Source organism: Pantherophis guttatus, chromosome 5 (genome assembly GCF_059756535.1).
Source record: "Pantherophis guttatus breed Tessera chromosome 5, ASM5975653v1, whole genome shotgun sequence".
NCBI lineage: Eukaryota > Metazoa > Chordata > Lepidosauria > Squamata > Colubridae > Pantherophis > Pantherophis guttatus.
The window spans coordinates 33,012,014-33,035,752 of NC_142067.1; the positions used below are offsets into that span (position 1 = coordinate 33,012,014).

General features: G+C 34.0%; 1 protein-coding gene across 2 annotated transcripts in view; it reads left to right on the forward strand.

Moving 5' to 3' along the window:
* The window catches only part of TBC1D23 (TBC1 domain family member 23), a 28,866-nt gene that overhangs the window by 428 nt on the left and 4,699 nt on the right, over positions 1-23,739 (forward strand). Inside the window, exons 2-16 of one of the 2 annotated variants that reach the window (XM_034412366.3) lie at positions 882-1,103; positions 7,522-7,633; positions 9,363-9,468; positions 10,366-10,570; positions 10,825-10,948; positions 12,331-12,455; positions 12,545-12,591; positions 13,497-13,600; positions 14,649-14,771; positions 15,689-15,781; positions 17,227-17,397; positions 18,248-18,290; positions 18,991-19,100; positions 19,945-20,087; positions 21,741-21,785. In XM_034412366.3, the coding sequence (XP_034268257.1) occupies positions 1,066-1,103; positions 7,522-7,633; positions 9,363-9,468; positions 10,366-10,570; positions 10,825-10,948; positions 12,331-12,455; positions 12,545-12,591; positions 13,497-13,600; positions 14,649-14,771; positions 15,689-15,781; positions 17,227-17,397; positions 18,248-18,290; positions 18,991-19,100; positions 19,945-20,087; positions 21,741-21,785 (1,589 nt within the window). In that variant the 5' untranslated portion in view covers positions 882-1,065. The remainder of the gene's footprint in view (positions 1-881; positions 1,104-7,521; positions 7,634-9,362; positions 9,469-10,365; positions 10,571-10,824; positions 10,949-12,330; positions 12,456-12,544; positions 12,592-13,496; positions 13,601-14,648; positions 14,772-15,688; positions 15,782-17,226; positions 17,398-18,247; positions 18,291-18,990; positions 19,101-19,944; positions 20,088-21,740; positions 21,786-23,739) is intronic. The other variant, XM_034412376.2, reaches the window with a different exon arrangement.

A 23,739-nucleotide genomic window follows, 5' to 3' on the forward strand; every position in this document is an offset into this window, starting at 1 on the left:
TAGATTGCTTACTTTTTAAATGTCGTGATTTTTGTTTACCGTTCTGAACCTTAAGCTATATTATTTGGCTCCGAGTTATGTCACCGGGTTTGTGATTGAACATAATGCCGACAGCAAAATGTGAAGTATATCTTGGGTGTTTACATTTCGAGCTGGGTTGTGCTGTGTGCTGGAATAGACTCGAACCTGATGATGACACTTTAAAAACAATGCCGCTGGAGCGTGGGGCGGTTGTTAGCGTAAAGGCATGGTAAGTTTCGAGGGATTTATGTCAGTTTCAGTCTTCAATTTTCAGACGATCAGGGATTTATGCCAGTAAATGCACCTTAATTAAGAGCGGTAAACTAGCTCAAGGGACTCCAACCTTGGCAACTTTTAGACTTGTGGACTTCAACTCCCAGAATTCCTCAGCCAGCTTTGCTGGCTGAGGAATTCTGGAAGTTGAAGTCCACAAGTCTAAAAGTTGCCAAGGTTGGAGTCCCTTGAGCTAGTTCACTGATCACTTCATCAGACAAGCACCTCTGACATCTACCAGAAGCAGATGAAGGTCTGTTGGTTTATCTCTTCACGATGTGAAGCAGATCAGAAAAGATTTCTGACTTCTAACCGTAAAAGCCCTCAAAAAGCTTCCCGCTCCCAAAACATGCTTAGCTGAGATCTGTACATCTAATGTATAACGAAATATTATGCAGTCTCCATTAAAAAAAAACAAAACACCACATATACAATATAATCGGTTAGACTTCCAGGTTGAAATCGTATGCCTATGGATTCCGAAATAAGCTCCAGCAGAATCTTCAGTGCATATTTGTATTCTTAAAACTTTGTTTTCTGACCTCTTGACTGAAAGCTGAAGTTACGGATATCTCTTTTGCCCGCAGGAACCCGCTTCGAGGAAGCAAAACGAGGCGGGCGAATCTTAACTATGTTATAGTTCTATATGTTGGCGTCATCGTAGCTGTTTGCACTTTACGACAGCCATACATGAGTTTGGGGTGTGAACGGCGCAGAACCTTGGAAATTTAGATCACGCTTTACGGCACGGCTAGGGGCACGTCAACAGCTATGGCGGAAGGGGAGGCAGCGTCTTCGCCGAGTAGCTGGTGAGTTGAACTGGCTAGGTAATAGACTGCTTGGGAGGGACAGAGGACTTGCGGCTTCTCCGCTGCCAAAGCTCCTCACAAAAACGGGCTGTTCATTACCCTGTTCGAAGTCAACCTGCACCAAGTGGCTGTGATAGATGCCACTTGAACTTACTCTTAGAAAACGTAGTATTGACGGATTCTACTGTGTCTGGATCTCTGCAAAGTGTGATTCCTGGGCAAATCTTCATGACTCGTTTGATGTATTCATTTGTTCATTTGTTCTTGTTTCTAAATGAAGACAAGGGAAATAGCTTAAAGTTCACTCAGAATTCCATTAAGGTGGAGGTCTTTTTTGATGAGCTGCAAAATATTTCAAATTTATTTGAATTTGGTCTTTCTCACCAAAACTGAACCAAGAATTAATGGACGAGTATGACAGTTGAAAGCTGAGTGAATTTCGCAGTTTCTACTCTATTTATAATGTAAACTTTTTCCAAGGAAAAAGATAGATTGAAAAATAGAGAGATAGAATCTTCCAACTCTATCGATCATTTCAGTATGCTTGTAAGATGGTTTAATGATTTGGAGTAGAGCAGCAACATTTCTGACTTCTAACCATAGGAGCAATAAAAAGCATCTCTAAATCATATTTTGCTTAGATCAGCGTATGTACAGTATATTGGACTTATTCCACCCATTGAGCTTCATGGCTGAATCTGTACAGGTAGTTCGCGACCTACAACTACAATTGAACCTAAAATTTATGTTACTAAGTGAGACATTTGTTAAGCGAATTTTGCCCCATTTTACAACCTTTCTTGCCACAGCTGTTAAGTGAACCACTGTAGTTGTTAAGTTAATGACATAGATGTTAAGTGAATCTGGCTTCCCCATTGACTTTGCTTGTCAGAAAGATTGCAAATGGTAATCGCATGACCCTGGGACACTGCAACAGTCATACATATGAGTCAGTTGTCAAGTGTCTGAATTTTGATCACGTGACAACTGGAATGCTGCAACGGTCATAATGGTAGAAACCGGCATAAGTCGGTTTTTAAAGTGCTGTTGTTTCTTTCAACTGTCACTAAATGAACTGTTGCAAGTCGAGGGCTACCTGTATTTTCCAGTATTTATCCACTCAGCTGTCAATGATTGCTGAATGGGATGCTATATCCAGAAGACATGCTAGATATCTTAATTATCAAGGGGCAGGTATCCTTCAAAGTGCCATCGTTTCCAGAGTTTGCTTGTGAATTCAAATACTTTTGGCTAACAAATAGCATACTGGATTTTCTGAATTTAGATCTTACTCAACAAAGCAGTTTTTTTCATTTGTGGTTATCCAGTGTCAACTGTTTTGTCAAGATAAACAAATATTCCACAGTCTATCTTCATTTCCCAGTAACTTTCAGTACAAACTATAAGTAGTTTCATGTCTTATTTTAATTTTGTTGACCGTTTATTTGAGTTAGACAACTGAGAGGATTCGGGAGTTTAACCAGGATTTTAACCAGGTTTTCTTTAAAAATAACCCCCTCTCAATTTGATAAAATGAATTTTCTTGAATTAAATTTTATTACTACTTTTATTTAAAGTCTATATATAATCAGATCCTTAAATGTGATTTATTTTGATTCTCAGAAAGCTGGACAGTGAAGATAAAAGTGGTTCTTAGTTTTAGCTTCCATTGATTATTGATGTCTTTGCTACATCAAACCCATATTTAAGTTTCTTTGTAAGCATGTCCCCAAAAATGTCTAGCAGTCTAAACAATTAGAGAATGACAATCTAAAATACATTGTAAGAAAAGAGGAATGCCCGATCCTCCAGTCTTGAGGTGGACGTGAGCAATTTATATGAGCAATCTGAACTTTATTTTTATTTATTCAGTATTGTTTGAATTACTATTGCTGCTTTACTGCCCTTTCTGGTTTTCCATGGATTTTATGTCCCATATGTTGAATGAAATGTCTCACTCTTTCACACGTATGTTCATTCATTGTTCTATATTATTGTATGTATCTTGGACTCATACAATGTTTCTGCAAATATTGTGTTATGCTGTTATACAGTGTTTTTCTGTTCCTGTATGCTATAATAGTTTGCAACCTTTTATTCTTTCAGTGGAATATACAATAAAACAAGAGTTGTACCACACCCATCTGAAGTCAGTACATGTGACTGAAAGGGTGGAGTATTTTCCAAAGGGCAGGAAGAAGTTTTAAACCCTGCCTTTTAGCCAGAATTTCCTGTATGGTCTTGTGGCCAGAGAAGTACTTGATAGTAAATTCATTTGCTGGTCTACCTTAACAATCCTGAGTATGAGTGTGAGTGAGATGGGCAGTATCTAAATTAGAAAAATAAAAGAATAAAATAAGCTAAGTACAATCAGAATTGGTTAGATCATGTTAACATAGATTTTATTGGGTAATTGAGTGAAAACTCAAAGAAGTCCTGTATAATATGCTGAATAGACATTTCTGAAATTATTAGAACATAAGTAAAAGCTGCTAATCAGTATCAAAGGGCACTGTGATGTTGGAAGTATTAAATGGAAAGTCAGGGGTGATCAAACTCCAGTCTTAATAGTCTTTCTATAATTATTTCTCTTCGATTACTCATAAATTATTTCTTATAAGTTCATATTTTAATTCTACATAGTGCTTTTTTATCAATTTGTGAATCAAATCTCATCAATTATAATTTGTTTCAGGGAGGTAAAGCCTTCTGTAAATGTTTTACAATAATTATAACTGAATGACATTTCCCTTTTTTTCTGAGCATTTCATATGACTCATTTATATATTGCTGGATAAAATTTTCATATCAATATATGTCTAGGTTCACACATTATACTAGGATTTAGAGAAATCAGGTTCACATAAAGACAAGAAAGATAATCATTTGATTAGAAATTAAGCCCAGTGACAAGAAAGAATTTTTTACTCTTTTATTTTAACAGATATTTAAAGCACAATTAAGAAGACTAAGAAAAAGAAATTAAAAAAGAGGCATAAGCTTTTTTAAAATAACATTAGATTAGTACCATGTATAAATACAGTCTTACATAAATTTTAATTATTATTAAAAGCAAATCAATACTTTGCATTGCATCAAATGATAAGGATCGTTCATCATAATAAACAATTAATATGAGTTTCTACTTTAAGAAAATCTCTCCTTATTAGACTTTTTTGTGATTCATTATAATAACCTAGAGTTATTGTGTTAAGAGAAACCCAAAATCTGTAAGTACTTCCAAATCCACATGCTGAATTTTCATCCATAACTGGTTTCTAGATTAAATTATTCTTTACCTTTATACTTTTTTTGAAATACAAAGGTATTTTTGATATTGACGAGGGTTTCCATAGCTTAGTTTATCATTTTTGTAAAAAAGGGATTATTTGTAATTTCCAATAAAAAACATAAATATACTGTTATCTGTTACAGAGCCAACACCATATACTTTGCAGGAAAGTAAGATAAAACAATTTGATTCATTGTACAGGGAATCATTTTGCCGAATGAACTTTATGATATTACCTTCAACTATGAGGGAAAAAATGAACCTTGTTACATTTCCTGCAATTTTGTTTAATATGAATTATCTGTTTTGCAATCAATAATTGGAGTAATATTCCAGAAATAAATAAATACATACATACATACTCATTTTCCCTGCATGTAATGCCAGTAAAGAAAGTATGAAGGAGCTTGGTTCTTTTAGCCTTGAGATAAGATGATTGAAAGGCTGTACAGGTAGTCCTCAGTTTATGATCAGAACTTGGATTGCTAAGTGATATGATTGAGTGAGTTGCACCAAATTTATAGTCTTATTTGTCACGATCTTTAAACAACTCATGATCATTAATCAAATTCAACTTCTCCCATTGACTGTCAAAGCCCCTTGGGAGAGTCACAAATGTGACCCTAGATTGGAGCCAGACGAGGATGCTGCAACTGTCAAAAATACATGCCAGTTGCCAAGCATCAATTTTTGATAATGTGAGTGTGGGAATGTTGCAATGGTCATAAGTGCAAGGACCAGTAGTGTCACTTTTTTCAGGACTATCATAACTTTGAAGTTCATTAAATGCATGGCCATAAGTCAAGAACTACCTGTATGATACTTTCCTTCAAATAAGGAAGCTACTTCTCTTTTCAGCTTTACATAACTCAGCTGTACAAAGTTTGAAAATGACATATATGATTTAAGGTGTTATTAACACGTACGATGTGTACCTTGACACATTTGTGCTTTGAATCACCTTTTCCCCTTTAAATCTGAATCACTTTATAGCCCTGGACTACATTCTCTTAGATATACATTAGAGAACTGTACATGTCAATTTCATGATAAGAATTTTAATTCTGAGATTCTTAAATTTGTTTCCACCTATGCCATTGAATTTGAAATTAGTAAAGAAAGAGATGAAAGAGATAATATATTTTGTATTTAGTAATAGTAATATATACAGAGCAGCTTTGTTTAAAGGGCAGGTTAACTATAGTCGTATCTGAGTAAAATAAATACATTATAGTTTGAGTTGTCTGCTTATTTTTTGAGTGCTTATTTTTTATATATTTTCCTGTATTTATCCCAAGTTTTTATCTTAATCATAAATTAACATGCAATTACCTGGTAGCAGCATTTCTTATTTTATTTTAGAATTAAAATTGTAACTCTCAGTTTTATTTACATTTAATACACAGTACATAGTTAAAACCATTTTGGACGTTGTAAAAATCCAATAAAAGTTTCAAATAGAAGTATTACAATACAGGCATTATATCATGTGGTGCTTTCTATGTAGATGTGTGGAAAACTAAATGTTCAAAAACATTTTTTGGGTAATAAGATTTTTAAGACTACTTGTTTGATAATCTGTGGTTTATGAAGCAGTTTTATTAAATTATTGAAAACAAACATTAAAAAACAAGCTGGGAGACTAACCTAATCAGATTTATTACACTATTGCTGGTGCTTAGTGAGACCACACATAAAACTAACTTGGAGTCTACTGGAAGAGATAGGTGTTAAGTTACTTCTTGAAGGCTAGCAGGTTGCGGCAGTGGTGAAATCCTGCCAGTTCGCATCGGTTTGGGCGAACCGGTAGTGATAAAAGCTACCGGTTGGTCCAAACAGATATTTCCGACAATCAGCTGTGCCGCGCAATTTAAAATTGCTAGAAAGCAAGAAATTATGCTTTCTAGTGAATCTAAATCGCGTGGCACAGCTGTTCCTCCCCTCGCTGTTCTACTTACCTTCCCAAGCTTCCTTTTTCTGTGTGCAGTGCACCTTTGTAACGTACTGCACATACACATATGGACACTGTGCATTTGGTGCGCACTGTGCATGCATGCGCAATGTGTGCTTGGCACACACCGCACATGCACAGGCAGTGAACCAATGGCAAACCGGAGGGGGAGATTTCACTACTGGGTTGGAGCCATACAAGCCAGAAGGCAGAGCAAAATTTGCTTCCATGGGGCTATAAAGAAATGCAGAAAGAACCTTGAAGAAAGTATGCAGGAACAAGTAAGAAAAAATACTGTAAAGGGAAACTCAGCCCTGGGAAAGATGACAAAAAGAAACTTGAAATAGCTCAACTTTATTTTCTTTGATTTAAGATGGGGTAGAAGGAATAGACTTTTAAAATTATGTTATTGTACCTAAAACAATTAAACTGCATTCCTATAATCCTTGTGCTGCTTCCTGATCTAGTCTGCTTAAAAGGACTGACAAAGGCAGGTATGAAGAGAAATGACACAAATTCAAGCTCCCATTGGAGACAATAATTTAAGAGATGGGACTCAGAGTGCCAACCTTGTCAGATCTTATTAAATGGGCAGAAACAGTTGTGGGGAGCTTCTCCCACAAACATCCAGATCATGAAGGACTTGTTAGAATACTACCAGGACCTCGAATTGCACCCAGCAGTCTTGTGGTACCATTTTCAAGGCATATCTTTTTCACTTTTATAAATGAAGGCAAATATACTGTAGTGTCCCAGGATAATGTTGCAGGATCCAATCTAAGTCAGTTACCAGAGGTTTAGTCTTCTGAGCTTTCAGACTTGTCCTACAGCCCATCCTCAAGGAACTTCCATCTAGCAGAATGTGTGTTTTTAACTTTTATTAACAGCTTAGTTTCCATTAAAAAAAAGCTAAGTTAATAGCACTATGGAATTACTTTTAGATGTAAAATGATAACACAATCTGCATGCTTCTTTAGAAGTAATACCCACTGAAGTTAAATCACTTATTGATATAAGTTTAAACCATAAAAATGTTTTTGTGTCAAATGAGATTCATCTTAATCATTTATGCTTCAAATTACGTGCATTAAGGTTAGTGCTAAGAGATGAAATATTTCAAAAGTTGAAACCACCATTACCTTAAATCTACATATAATCTTACTCAATGTTTGTAGGGAAAATGATCTTGCAGAAGCTCTGGAAGAGGGAGGCTGTGATCTTGAAACGGTTAGGAACATAGTCCAAGGAAGACCTCTGCCTGAACACCTAAGAGCCAAAGTTTGGAAGGTAAACCTTTCTTACATATTTGGAAAATGATATTTTTTTCTGAGTTATGTAGTTCAGAAAAGACAGGAACTACTTGTTGGGCCATTTTATTTCTTTTTTAAATGACGAATATTTAGTGTATCAGTGATACGTGATATATAGCAGTTAGGATATTTGAGCAGAAAAATGAAGATTGAAACCTACCCATAGCCATGGAATCCTGCTCAGTGACTTTGGACTAGTCTCTGCTGACAGCTGAGTTACCTCACAAGATTGTTGTTATGTAAAAACTTTGGAAGAGAGAATGCTATGTAGCAGTGGTGAAATGTAAAATTTGTTACTACCGGTTCTGTGGGCGTGGCTTGGTTGTGGTGGGGGTAATGTGATTGGGTGGGTGTGGCCAACTTTTTTTTTTTTTTTTTTACTTTTAAAAGCATTTTTTCTACAACCTTAAGAGGTTGCAGAAAAAAAAATGCTTTTAAAAGCCTCTGATGATCAGGCAACTCAGCTGGGATCGTCAAAGGCTTTTAAAGGCACTTTTTTTTCTACAACCTCTTCGGCCGAAGAGGTTGTAGAAAAAATGCTTTTAAAAGCCTCTGACGATCCCAGCTGAGCCGTGCGATCATCAGAGGCTTTTTTTTTACTTTTAAAAGCATTTTTTCAGCCGAAGAGATTGTAGAAAAAATGCTTTTAAAAGAAAAAAAAAAAGCCTTTGATGATCGCGCGGCTCAGCTGGGCATGGGGAGTGGGCAAGGATTTTTGCTACCGGTTCTACGGTCCGAACCGGGAGCATTTCACCCCTGCTATGTAGACTGTCGAAGGATAGGACATATAAATCTAACAATAATTGTAATGACTATACTTCAACTTACATATAAATTGTATATATACAGTACCAATGCATCAAAAATATTTACTCAATTAACTTTTCAATTGCCATTCATGTTTCAAGGAAATAATTTCAAAAGCAAATTCAATATGAATGTCTTTCTTTTTTAGAGTCAAATTATGCACTGCATAAATAAAACATAGATTTGTTAGTTTAACTGTCATTTTTAAAAGGGAAATCCATTTCTGAAAATGTAACTGGCTTTGGAGAAGATGTGTGGAAAAAAATTCTTTGTTTCTTTGATCTTTCTTTATTGAAAGTTTCCTGACCCATATAGCAAACTGTGTCAAAGTTATTTTTGCAACATCAGTAAAAAGATCTGGATTCACAGGGAAAAATAATGTTGGGAGGATTTAATTTCAAATACAAAAATAATTTTTGGGAAATGGTTTAATGACAGTCTTTTCCATTACAGTATATTTCCAGTCCTAGCACATGCTTTCTGAAATGGCATTTCTTTTAAATGAGTCCTGAAATACTGTTACATTTATTCAGCTATACCTGCAGTTTCTCTTTAAACCCAACAGGTAATAGTTTACTTCAATAATAAATAAAGAACACTATAGGAAATATAATACACTTGAAATACTAATTTAAAGAGTGCTCACAGTTCTTTGTCACACATTACTTGAATGCATACATTCAATTTGATCAACAATTCTTACATATCATTAAATGTAGATTGTTCAAGAAGATGGCTGCATTCGTTCATTATAAAGAGCCAGTAGTCACTGATTTCATTACTTATACTTGAAACAATGTTTCTTTGAATACTTTTTTTAAGTTGGTTTAAGAATTGTATCTTCATTGCAGTCAATATATGTAATATTTCTTCCTTATTTCCTTTTATAATTATTTTAGATTGCATTAAACGTTGTAGGGAAAGGAGACAGTTTAGCATCTTGGGATGGTTGTTTAGATCTGCCAGAACAATCACTGATTCACAAAGATTGTCAAGAACTAGTTGGTGAGTCTGAAATAATATTTTGATTGTTAAGCTGAAAGCTACCTATAATATTTATTACCGTGTTTCCCCGAAAATAAGACCCTGTCTTATATTTTTTTGATCCCTGAAATAAGCGCTTAGCCTTATTGCCATGCGCTCAAAAGCCTGATTGGGCTTATTATCAGGGGATGTCTTATTTTGGGGGAAACGGTATCTTCATAACAATTACGTTTTTATCCAATCCCTAAGACGCCTGAAATTCAAATACATGTGTTAAGACTACTTGAAATATGGTACAGAGAGACTAAATTTATTTAATCTTATACGGCTCTCATTTTTTGACAATTTATATGTAACAATGTAAAATAGAAGTATAAAAAGTCAGTTACAGAGAATCTGATATATCACCATTTGAATAACAGAACCTTCAAGCATTGCTAAATGTTTTTCTTTAAAAATGAGACTTTAAATATGAGTCTAGAGAATCTCCAGATATATACCAACTCTATCTGGCAGAGTGCAATCCCGTCAAGAGTCAAAGATGGACTATTCTAGAAATAGCTAGCTTCTGAGTTTGCAGCCACTGTTTCTTTCTGCAATTCTATTTAGGTCTCTTTCTCCCCAGTCAGATCCTATCAAGCTATTACTCAGGTATTGTTCACAAAACAATTTTCACTACTGCTGACATTCAGTAAACAACAGTTGCTGAGAGACCTTACTTTGCTCTAGGGATGCTATTCAGATATCCATGGAAAGTTTTTTGATATCCTTTGGTACTAGGTGTTTTTCTTCTTTTTTAAAAAATCAGCTAAACTGTTCTTAACTTATTTTTGTTGTTTTATTATCTCTTTATCATTTGCCAGTTTTGGGGAATGACTTAAGGTCATAATGCATAACTTATACACTATTTCTTTTTAGATCAGCTGTCAATAACAGAAGAGGATAAGTCAGTGTTACGTTTGGATATTGAATCTGTGATTACGTTTTATTGTAAATCTCGTAATGTTAAATACAGTTCTAGCCTTAGCTGGTCCTATCTCCTTAAACCTTTGGTTCATCTTCGACTTTCACGAAGTGACTTGTACAACTGCTTCTATGCTATCATGAACAAATACATTCCAAGGTAAAGAAATCATTTATGACCATTAAATTAAATCTTAATTTTTATTTTATGGATATCACTTTACCTCTTTATTGTCCTTTCTTTTTTCTCAAGGTGGCATTTTTTATTTGAATTTTTTAAAATCATGAACCTATGAAGATAGAATTCTTCGGATCCTTTGTTTGTCACATATCTTTATGAAAATCATTCATACAGGTTTTTTTTTAAATATACAATCATTTTTATTGTCTCTGCTTCTATTGCTCTTTTTTTAGGGACTGTTTTCTGAAGGGGAGACCATTTCATCTCTTTAGGCTGCTCCTCCAATATCATGAACCAGAACTATGCTCATTTCTGGACACAAAAAAGATGACGCCGGATTCATATGCACTCAACTGGGTAATAAAGTGAAAGTAGGAAAATATAATGAAAAGCGAAGTTCTATAACAGAAAATTTCACACACTGGTAACAACGTCTAAACAAAAAGAATGCATTTTTGCACAATTTTTTTGTGGCTAGGATATTATAAGATTCTGATTTCTGGTATTAAGTTCTTATAGTGAATTCACTTGTTCATAAGAGGTCTTTCTATGGATCACAAATTATTTTATGTTGGCCCATAACAGATAAGCAGAAATGTCTGATTAACAATGGTAATTTTCCCAAGAATTAAAGGATATAGGGTTTTATTTTTGTTGCACTTTCCTGGCATGCTATTATACCCACAGTTCCTAAAGAATTATCTATGATCTATCTATTAATCTAGTATTAGCCATATAAGAAAACACACAAATGCACAATTTAATCATTGTTTAAAATCAATAAAAATCACAACATTTATCCTACAAAGAAGGATGTTTATTAATATGAAAATTGCTTTGTTCTAATAGGTGGATGCTTCAGAATCTTTATATAATGTGCAATCGAACTGATTAAACTCAGTGATTGTAAAGATTTTATAAAGAAGTATATTTAATTTTCATATCTTATAATATCTGTCATCTTTAATAAAGAATAATCATTTATATTATATAAAGACTAATCATTTATATAATCAACGTCTATCTTTTTGGATTTTAAAATTTACTTTTAATCAGAATATATTTTTAAAACGTTCCTGTGGCTTAATCTCTTTATATGAGAATTAGGCTGCACTTAAAAAAAACAGCTGATCCATTGTAAATACATGTATAAAGCTCTTCCATGTTTTCTATTCTCAAAAATATTATATTAGTAAATGTTCTACTTAAAAACTAATTTGAGTTGAATCTACCTTTACATCCCCTATTTACTTCTGTTAAAACCAAAATGCATATGATCATGCATATATGAGGTCTGTTTCTCAGCCAGCAGTTTCAAGAAATAAAATTAAATTGTTTTGTTATTCTGCATCATAAACAATACCGTGTTTTAAATTTACAACTAAAAGTTTGAGCATATTCTTTTGCTGTCAGGTTTCTGAGAGCAGTTCTTAGAACTTCTTATAGTTCTTTAAACATTAAGCATTAATTAATGGCCTGTGTTTGTAGGAAAATATAACGCTTTTGTTTAATACAAGCCTAATTAAAGTTTGAAGTATGTGCAGTGATAATTTTGGCAATCCGCTTTCTGATGATTGCAAATTGAAATTGTACACTTAAACTTTTTTGGCGGTTTCATGGCAGTCACATTACCTTATTTATAGATATATGTTCAAGATTGGAATACATGAAACAAATTTAATATTTGTTTTAATATATTACTAAAATCTGCTTCAGTTTCTTTTTCATCTACTTTTCAGCTTGGGTCCCTATTTTCAAGTTACTGCACAGATGAAGTCACCCAAACAATATGGGATGGATATTTTCAGCTAGCAGATCCATTCTTCATTTATTTCCTAATGCTTATCATTCTTGTTAATGCTAAGTAAGTATATGACAGCAAATTACTTAGCTGCTACTCTTGATTCTTTTTTTTTTTACACCTACTTTATGTTTCTCCATTTGCATTTTCAGGGAATTGATCTTGGCACCAGAATCCGATAGTAAAGAAGATGTTATGAGTAAGTTCTTCAGCTTTAATGTAATACTATTTAGGCAAAATAATACAGTGAAGTTCTACTGGTAATGTGGAAGACTACATTTTCATATTTTTAAAAATAGGTTAATGTAAGGTCACATTGAACTAATTCAGACCCAAAAATAAAAAGTGGTTTAATGCAGGACTGTTTTGTCAGATACATCTGCATTTTGTCAGTGACTGGTGTACCATATAACCTTTCTACAAAATGATTACAAAATATTGTTATATTTTAAAAGTCCCCTTTCACATTACAAATATTGTTGTTTTGGTCTTGCTCTGCTTTTTTTTCTGAATTATTTCCAGTTATCTGCTCCACCATTTACATTTTTGTTATCTGTCCATTCAGTTATTATATGCTGACTTCTTTATCTCAAATCGATGGTCTTTTGGGAAAATATACAATTATATACTGTGGAGCTACTGCAACGAATACAAGCCCATTGAATCCTAACATGTATACATGCTCACACATCAAGCATTTAGTATGTTCCTTTCTCTTCCTCTCACTTTACATCTTGAACAATTTTTTTGCTACCACTCTTTTTCTCTTCTCCATATATGAGCAATTTTTAATCAAGCTCCAGGAGTGAGTGAGGTTGCAGTTATTTGTGTAAAGTGGAAGAACACTACAAGATAAGGAGACGTTGCTTTGGTCACCAGGACACAATCTCTCTTTCTGTCATTAGCACATCTAGGTTGGTTAGCAACAGCACTTTGCGTCTTTATTACATGAGTTTTTATATTCTCCATGTTACAAGCCATTTCTGTGAAACTTGATCATGAACAAAATCATATAAGTATTGATTAAAAGAGAATAATAACATAGAGCTGTGCTTTTAAAAAAATCATCTTGTAGTACTTGATGTAATGTTTTGTATATTTCAGACTTTCTTGAAAAATCTCCTGGCAGTTTGGAAGTAGAAGATATAGAAGACCTTTTCTCCCTAGCACAATATTATTGTAGCAAGACTCCAGTTTCTTTCAGAAAGGTAATTGTCAAGCACATTGAGCTGTCTTCTCTATTCTTACTTCTGCTGACTGCCAGCTGACTGCAATTTGGCAGTTCGAATCTCACCAGGCTCAAAGTTGACTCAGCCTTCCATCCTTCTGTAAAATGAGGACCCAGATTGTTGGGGGAAATATGCTGACTCTGTAAACCACTTAAAGAGGGTTGTGGAGCACTGTGAGGCAATTATAAGTCTAAGTGCTCTTGCTCTTGCTATGCCCTCCAGAGGATGTGTACTAATACTGTCATCGATCTTAGCAGCATAGATGTACTTTAAATTCCAACAATGAACTAGTTAAAGGATAGATTCAAAATGACGGCATAAGGAATAAACATGTAATATAATTATATTAATTCTTCATTAATTGAATTAATCCAATAAGAATGGCAGACCTTGAGATCGTCGATTTTAAGTAATAGTATGCCCAGCATTTCTTTCAATATCGATTGTTATTGCTTAGAAGGAGCTCCATAGTAACTTCTGCCAAACCCAGATGACTTTTAAAAACATTGATCCAAATCTCTGTAATTACAGTTTCCATTCACTCTGCTAGATGGCAGTACTAGGCAGGTTTGAGTAACCTTACATGAGAAGCCACCAGGAACTACTAAACAATTAGATTGTGTTGAGAAATAAAATCTTCCAGAAAACAACAGTGACAAATGTCTTTCATATTTTTATTGCCCAGAGTGTCTTTGTGAGAGAGAGCTGGTAGCAAATTATATGGGTATATCCATAACATCACCAGACACTGATGTAAAGAATGCTCCATTAACTCCCAGTTATTAAAAACAAAGTTCAGTAAAATATTACATTAAATATATGGAAAAAATTGTAAAGATCCAGGATGTGAATGAACTGAGGATCCTGCAAATAATATGTAAAAATGCACATGTAAACATCTATATATCTAATTCTGTATATGTTATAAAAGTTTTATCCAAGAGCTTACAAAAAGGTCATGGTTTTTAATGTATTGGCTCTGCTTATGTTTTAATATTTAACTATTGTTTTTTTCTTACTGGCATAGGAAAATCACAGTCTATTTGGCAGCAGCTTATTGGGTATCAAAGATGATGACTCAGACTTGAGCCAAGCTTTGTGTCTTGCAGTTTCAGTATCAGAGATACTTCAAGCAAATCAACAACAAGGGGTCAGTAAGTATTCCCAAAATGGGAAAAATTAAAATCATTTGCTACATCTAGAAGAGTACTTAAGGGTATTTTAATATTAGCAAGTCAGACAACTGAATCTCTGATCCGCTGCTGTGATTAAATTATTTGATTTATTATCTCAATATTATATATAGATAATATAGTTAGGATGTACGTCTCACATGGGTACCAGTAGTTGTTTTATCTTATTAAATATATTTTGGACCACATTGTTCTGCCAGCCCAGTTATTTTGAATCCAAAGCAGAAAATGTGCTTCATGTGGGATATAAGTAGACTCTCCGCACTTATCAGCTCCAATTTTAAAGGCACACCTTTTTTTGGGTTCACACAGTAGATGTCAGCTCTTGGCTGCAGATCAGATGAAGAAATGTACTCCACAGGAATTATTGCATTATGCTTTACTAATACAGGCTAGTAACAAATCTTTCAAGCCTGACTACACTTGACTTTATCTCCCTCTTATACTCCAGTGAAAAAGGGGGAGCCTGCCAGAGTCTCCTCCAAATATTCTCTTGTTTCGAGCATTAAAGATTGTTTCAGCTTCTTGGCTTGTATAATGGTTCTTGCCTATTTCTCTAAACTCATGTACCTGACTCTCTACAGTGATCCGAAGAATATATGTATTTGAGTTCAGATAGTAAGGATGTGCCAACAAAGTATGGTGACCTGAATGTTTTTCTGACTACCATGAAAATTGATGTCTATTTTCATATTTGTTATAATCATAACCATCTCACTGCAAAGTAACTTTGTAAAAAGCATTTTCAAAGTGCACAACCCTTGGCTAAAGGAGTTGGCTGTATGCTTTTGTTAGCATAAATAAATTATCTTAAGATATGGTGCATTTTCTCTGCCTTACCAACTGATATTATTAAAAAATATTCTTGTTATAGGAAGGAGTAAGATTCTTTGTGGTGGATTGTCGCCCTGCAGAACAATACAATGCTGGCCATTTATCGACTGCATTTCATTTAGATTCAGACTTAGTAAGTAAGCTGTCAGCTTAATATGTTTACTTTTAACTTTTTAGAAGAAAAGGATAGAGTTCAGATATTGCATCAAGTGATGTCATATTGATTTCACTTTTCAGATATCATTCTGAAAATGAAATAGTCTCAGTCTTCCATATAAGCACCCTCCCTCTCTTCTGCTTTTGATAAGGAGCATGGCATATGGAATGGTGATGCGATACTGTACTGTATGTGCAAGAATCCAGTTGCATAGCAGGAGATACAAGTCTGAGAATATTAAAATTTTAGTTCCAAGTGTACTAGGTTCCATAGCTGTTGACTTTATACTCTCATGTTTCAGGGGTTAGTTTTTCATACTGGAAGCTGTTTGTGGACATTCTACATATTAAATACAATAACAGATGGTTTACAGAGGGATTTGAAGATTAGTATAATGTTTGGGTTAATCTGTTTGTTTTTTTTAACATTATGATTAGATGTTGGGTTGATTTGATTATTAGAGACTTCCTCATCTGGAATATTTGTTAATTTAATATAGTATTTTTGTTAACTCAGGAAGGGAAAGCTTATAACTATTTGTAAGGGGAGGAAAACCTATCAGTTTTATTATTATTTATTATTATTTATTTTTCAGCATCTAGCTGGGGTGGATTCTTTATGTTTAATGTTAGATCTATTTGACATTTGGGGGGTTTTGTACACAAGAATTTTTTATTCTTGTTAGCATTGGATGTTCTTTTTTCTATTTTATTCTAGTTTAGTTGATAAACTAAATTTAAAAAATATTTTCATTACTGCTATGTAAATCTTTTGTAAGTAATTGTTCAATTGTGAGACTTCTTCATGCCTTGCCTAAATGTTTTACAAAAGCTGAAATATTGAAAAGTAAAATCCAAGATTGATCATTGGGATACTTAACCCCTCCCCTATATAATAAGGAACCTACTGATGAGCACTCTGCTTTTTGTGCTAGTTGTTTGTTCACTTGATTTTACTGTCACCCAGCTAATTACTTAACTAGCTTTCTGATCAAACCTCATGGGAGACTAAATAAAATTATTTGCCAAATTCAAATTACATTATGTCTACAACATTCCCACAAATTACTGAGAAAGTTACCCATTTAAAAATGAGATGAGATTAATCCAGTAAGATTTGTTCTTGACATTTCCACACTGATGTCTGATGCTGGTTATACTGCTTTCAAGATGCATATATCCACGAAGATATAACTATAGATCTCTGTGTAGCTGACTTTTCCAAAACGTAGTTTAGTTTAGCTATAGAAAAACATAATAAATGAATTAGCTATAATAGTCTCTTAACAACTGGCTGAGAATTATTTTTTCTCAATTTTAAATATATCAGTAGGTTTTTTAAAGTGATGATTTAGAGAAAGAATTAAATGATCAGCTGAACAGATGTGCAGAAATGATTTCTGCTTTCGCCTTCTTTTACAGATGCTTCAGAACCCATCAGAATTTGCCCAGTCTGTGAAATCTTTGTTAGAAGCACAGAAACAGTCAATTGAATCTGGTTCTGTAGCTGGTGGAGAACATCTTTGTTTCATGGGTAGCGGTCGAGAAGAAGAAGATATGTACATGAACATGGTACTTGCACATTTCTTACAGGTATATCTAAAATTCTATCACATATTGCCTTTAAACACGATAATTAATTTCTTTCCTTTGTATGCCATCAATTCAATTTGGGTGATACTCCCATCCTTACCATACTGAAAAAATATTTGCAATTAATTTTCATAGATGTAGGGTCCAACTGTTTGGATTATTGCATGTAAATTCCCTGTCAAACAGTTAACTGAATTGTGAAAAGTTTGCACAATATATTGTTGAATTGTATATGTTGTATAGGGAGGAATGTCTGTAGTAATGGGAGGTAAATTTTGTTATGTGTGTTCACCATAAACATCAATATTTTTAATAAACATTAAAAACATAATTCTAGGCTTGAAAAGTCCCTTAAGAGCAAGAGAGATATTTTTAAGGTAGTTAAAACACAATTTTTTCTATGGTTTTCTGCCACTGGAAGCCACTTCTATATTAAAAATGCAGATTGGGGAAACCGGATTCTAAACCTTTTTTATGTTATTTGACTCTTATCATGAATCTGGAGATATTGCGCCTCTCACATGTATGAGATTGGTCCTTAGGCTGAGAAAGGAGGAAATGTTTATTGTTAATGAAAAAGGCCCACTCTTATTTAGAAAGGGAACTATAAGACTTATTGACCTGTTTCAGTGAAGCACCAGCTTTTTCAAAATGAAAAATGTCAAATAGATCTAACATTAAACATAAAGAATCCACCCCAGCTAGATGCTGAAAAATAAATAATAATAAATAATAATAAAACTGATAGGTTTTCCTCCCCTAAGGCTTTTTTTTTATGTTACACTTATTTTGTTTTTAAAAAATCCCTATGCTAATCTCATCTTGGTGATTTCCAATTTTCTTATTTCAGAAAAATAAAGAATACGTAAGCATTGCTAAAGGTGGATTTATGGGTAAGATTTTCTTTTAACTACAGGAATAAATGGAATCATGGCTCATTAAAGAACTGCAACATTTGCTTAATGACAATCACAAAAAGGATCATAAAATTGAATTGGTCATGTGAGTGATCCATTTTAGGACCATTATGATTTACAGCCATATACGTTAAGTCAAGGACTACCTATAGTTTCTATAATATTCTAGGATGTTTATCTCAAGCTGCACTGACCAGAGATCTTAACCTCTTGGTTTTGAATTCCATAGGGATTATAGTTTTAATCCTAATCTGGTCTAAAATAGAGTCTGACAGAAGTTGAGTCTTTTTTTTTCTCTTACGTTAATATTAACATACAGTATTTGTTCTCATAGTTCCCACTTCAAAATTCTGCTTATGACCTAATCATTCTTAAATTTAAGAAAGATTGTATGATTAGAAAAAAATATTTATTCCTATTATTATATGGCACCCAACTCCTAGGAATCCTGAGAGTTTTTAGTAGCTTTAATTGTGCAAGTTTTGGATAGAACTGAATTTGTAGCTAATGCCTTTTACATAATATGATGCTTTATAGAATGCATCATAATTATTAGCATATTTGAGCACTTTATTGCATACATTAGTTAACATTTATATACACCTGTTAGTTTATTACATTTTAATGAGGTTAACAAGACAGTTTTGCTCAATCAACATTAATTTTTTTTTCATAGCACTGCAACAGCACTTAGCAGACATTAACATTGAAGGACCAGAAAATGGATATGGCCATTGGATTGCTAGCACCTCAGGCTCAAAAAATAGTATTAACTCCTTAGTTGATGTGAGTGTTTTTTAAATCAAATTATTTAGCTTTTAACATAAAGTTTCATGATTGTATTTATTTATTTATAATATAGAACAACATATCACATGCATTGAAGGAGAAAAGAGATGTTAGGCTTTGTTTCCAGTCAGCTAGTAAACCCTTTCCCAGTTAACAAATTTTAATAAAGGGCATAAGTGATAATTAGCGCTACTTTAAATTTGATACCTTAGCTGAACTGTATGTTGGCCTAGAAGTGGAGCTCTCCCCTCACAATCAGGAGGCTGTGAGTTCAATCCAATTAGCAGCAAATATTTCTCTCTCTGGATGCAATGAGAAAATATCTGCTGTGAACTCTGCATAGGCGTCAGGAAGGCCATTCGGCCAGTAAATGCTCAGGTCCATTCAGTTGCCAGGACTCCACCCCGATGCAACGGATTACAGGGTTGTTAAAACAAAAAAATGTGATTCCTAGCATCATGTTATAAACTAGATTATGGCAGCGTTTTCCGTCTTCAGTTGCCTCTACATTAGGAATAGCCAATGTAGTAACAAAAATATAGACTTTTATTTATTTCGCCATGTTTTTAAGAGAAGAATATAGAAACAAGACTTGCCAATATATATGCTCTATATGTTACAGTCTAAATAGTTCATATACTGTGGCCATATGTAGAGGTTGGTAGAGATTCAACAGAAACTATAAAAGCAAATTTCAGAAGCACTTCGGGGGGAGCATGCGTACCCTTGGGTGCTTAGATTTCACTCTTTTGTTCCTTGCAAATAGTGCTTGTATCAAGTTCAGATTTTGGTGATTATGGAATATAAATGAATTATACTCAGAAACATTATGTTTTTTTAGGGTGATTCTCCAAATGGATCAAATGATGGAAAGGGTGTCAAGTCTCTGGTAAACAAGATGACTGAAGCTTTAAAGACAAAATCTGTAAATGTGAAAGAAAAAGTTATTAGTTTTATTGAAAATACTTCAACTCCTGTAGATAGGTGAGTTATATTGACATATTTATTATAGAAATGTGAATTCTCTGGAATGTTTCACTTTACCCCAGAATACAGTGATTACATCTAAAATACTAAATTACTTCTTTATCAATTCCATGGATAAATGATAATCCGGGACTGGATTGATACATTTCAGGAAAAAAGAAATTTTCCAGAAACACCGTTTTCAGATCACTATTTCTGACCAATCTTCTTGCATGTTAAATCACACGTTTTATTCTTCTCTGATTGTTTTATGCTTCTGTGAAGAGATTTAATGGGTTGACATTAGAATTATTCCTATGTGTTAGCAAACATATATGCAACAACATTTTTTAGATTGGAAAATTTGTTATTTCTCATTTCTTGTTCCACCTACCGTATTTTTCGGAGTATAAGACGCAATTTTTCCCCCCCTAAAAGGGGGTGAAAATTTAGGTGCGTCTTATACACCGAATGTAGCCCCGCCCACCCACTGGCCCCCACCCTTGGCATCTGCTCCCCAGCAGTTACCTCCTTGCAGCAAACAGTAAGAAAAAACAGCTCCTTTCAGCTTCAGCACATCCTAATTAGCACAAATTGATTGGATCGGCCTCCCGACTCTCAGTTGATTTGTTCTCAGCTGTTTTGCGCAGGGCTCTGCTGCTTGCTGCAAAGAGGTAAATTGCTGGAGCAGATTTTTTTTTTCCTTGTGCTAATCAAGCTTTGCTGAAAACGAAAATGAAAGTAAAGCAGGCTGTTTGCTGCAATGAGGCAAAATTGCTCAGAGGATAGGCAGAGGGAAATTTCTTTTTCTTCTTTTCCTCACCAAAAAAGGTAGGTGCGTCTTATACTCCAGTGCGTCTTATACTCCGAAATTACGGTACTTTTCTCACAGCTCCTTCTTAAACTCTTGAACCTTGAAAAGTATTAAGTGCTGTAGGAGATCTATGTGTGGATGTGTATGAATATATATGTGTGTGCTTTGTGTGTATATATATGTATGCATCCATGTGGGGGGGAGTATATATACACACACACACATATACTCACTCAGATACATATACACACACATATACACATATTCATGAAAGCCAATGGGGTATTGTGGTAAAAGTGCTGGATTAGGAGTCAGGAAAAACATATATGTTTTTCTTTTAGCCAGTTTTTTCCTACATAACCAAGATTTTTCTACAGCCCTAGCTCAGTGGAGTCACATCCACTCGATTCTGGGCTTTTTTCTTCTGGCAGCCAGCAGGCCTTATGCTGCCCTATGCTGCTTAGTGAGAGACTTATATAGATCTATTTCTGGCTCGTTAGCCATCATCAGTAAGCCACACCCACATCTTATGTATCCTCCCTGTAAAGGTACAATATCTATTCTGGCAGGCCTGCTGGCTGCCAGAAGAAAAAAGCCCAGAATCGAGTGGATGTGACTCCACTGAGCTAGGGCTGTAGAAAAATCTTGGTTACGTAGGAAAAACCTGGCTAAAAGAAAAATACACATAAAACCTACGAAAAAGTAAAAAAATATACATACATACATACATACATACATACATACATACATACATACATATATATATATATAACATTAATTCCAAATGGGAAGACAAAAATCAGATTTTCTTAATATATTGTAATTATTTATTCTGTCCTCTGCCCAATTTGATATAGAATTTCTTTCAATCTTCCCTGGCCTGACAGAGCAAGTATGCTGCGGTAAGCCACATGCAGAACCATCTGAGTAAAACTGCCTTTGTCCTTTTTTAGCATGACTTCATACTATTTGTAAGCATCAGTTATACTGTCAATGGTTCTCAGAGTTTTTAAAATTAGGAGTGCTTTACATCAAGCTCAAATATTTAAATTACTAGTCATAGATGTTCACATTCATTTATAGATGACACATGCATATGTAATAAATGCTACCTCCTTTTCAGTATGATGCAGTCAAATGTTAGCCACAATTTACTATTTTGTTTGAACGTTAAAATGCAGCTACATTTTTGATAATCCTACTCAACAAAATGGGATTCTGTGGTTAATTAGATTTTGGATGAGAGTTGAAAAATTGATATGGAAGAGAGGTTTCATTATTAAATTACATTTCAATAATTTTAAAAAGTATACCCTTATGGCATACCTTAAGTATATTTATATGGCTCATTACATTGCCAGTGATGCTTTGACTAAGTATCACAGATAAGAATTTTGAAATAATTCAGTAATAAGAACCCAATGGATTTCATAGGCACAATGCAAGAAGAAATCATTTTGACGATGGACAGATTAAAGTAGCCAGAATTGTTATGGTAGATAAATTTAGCAGTTGTCTATGGGAATATTGTTTCTAAATTGTGGTTGTATTTAATATCACCTGAATATCTAGCTTACAACAGCAAATTACCTTAAAGGTATTTATTTATTTACATGAAGTGTGAGAACAGCTACCCTCTTAAACTAAATGACTGGAAAAATGTAATTTGGTTTGCAAACCATGGTGTGCATTAATGTTTATATTAAAACAAGCAGATTATGGCTAAAGGTCGTGTTCTTATTAAGCACATCAATAACGATTTCTCTATTGGCATGTATTCCTTATACCTTCTAGAAGTGCACTTAAGCCCATCAAACTAAGGTATCTCATGGGCAGCTCACAAACAAACAAATAGACCATATCAATCTTAAAACAACAAATCAGAATTAGTGTTATCTTTGCCTAGATAGCGACTATAGTATGTTGGGCTTGTAGTGAAATCTGAAAGAACAGAGAATTGTATAGGCCTTTAAAGCATATAAAGGGGGCCTGCAAATTTTGAAACAATTGCAAGGAAGGATAAATTGTTGCCTAAAGCCATTTTGTAAAAACAGTGGGCATTCTTGAGATAGTAAATAAACAAAGTATCCAGTAGAATATATTTATCTCATACACCAGCTATTTTATTGAACACTGTCAGTGTTACAGATGCTTATCTTTACTAACAAGCACCCCTCATCTGGCTTTCTCTGGATGGCGCATGTGTTGTCTCTCTTCAACGCAGTTCAGTTTCCTATTATTTTAATCTGCCAACTCCTAGAAAATGAAAGCATTTACATTCAGGAATAGAGATAAATGTGAGTGTTCCCATCAGTTTTCCCATTCTTCTTTCTTATGTTACCTATTTGCAACTTCTAGCAGCCATTTCTACACTAAAAAGTGAAATTTGAATCATTTTCAAAAGCGAATCAGACAGAGATTTTCTTATACCTAATCAGCATTACAATTTTTAAAATGTATGCATAACATGCTGGAATGAGCTACTTGCTGTGAAGTATGAAACTATTTAACATGGCATTCGGTTTCTGTAATAAAGTGCGCTTTCAGTAATTGATGAAAGATGAATGAGCAAGAAACAAGATCCATCTGTGAAAAATCTAAAGAAGAAATGCTATAATTCACATTCTACAGCTCTCAAGTCTGTTCTATTATTGATGTTATGATTTCTCCAGAGATATTTATTAGATTAAACTAACACTTAAATATTCTCAGTTTTTTATCTGTCAGTATTGCATACATTGGTTGGAAACCAATAATAGTTTGTCCCTAAACATGCCTTGATATATTACCACTTTAAGGAAACCTTTGACTTAGATTTGTTAAAACATAGATGTGCAGTGTGTTGCCCTCTAGATG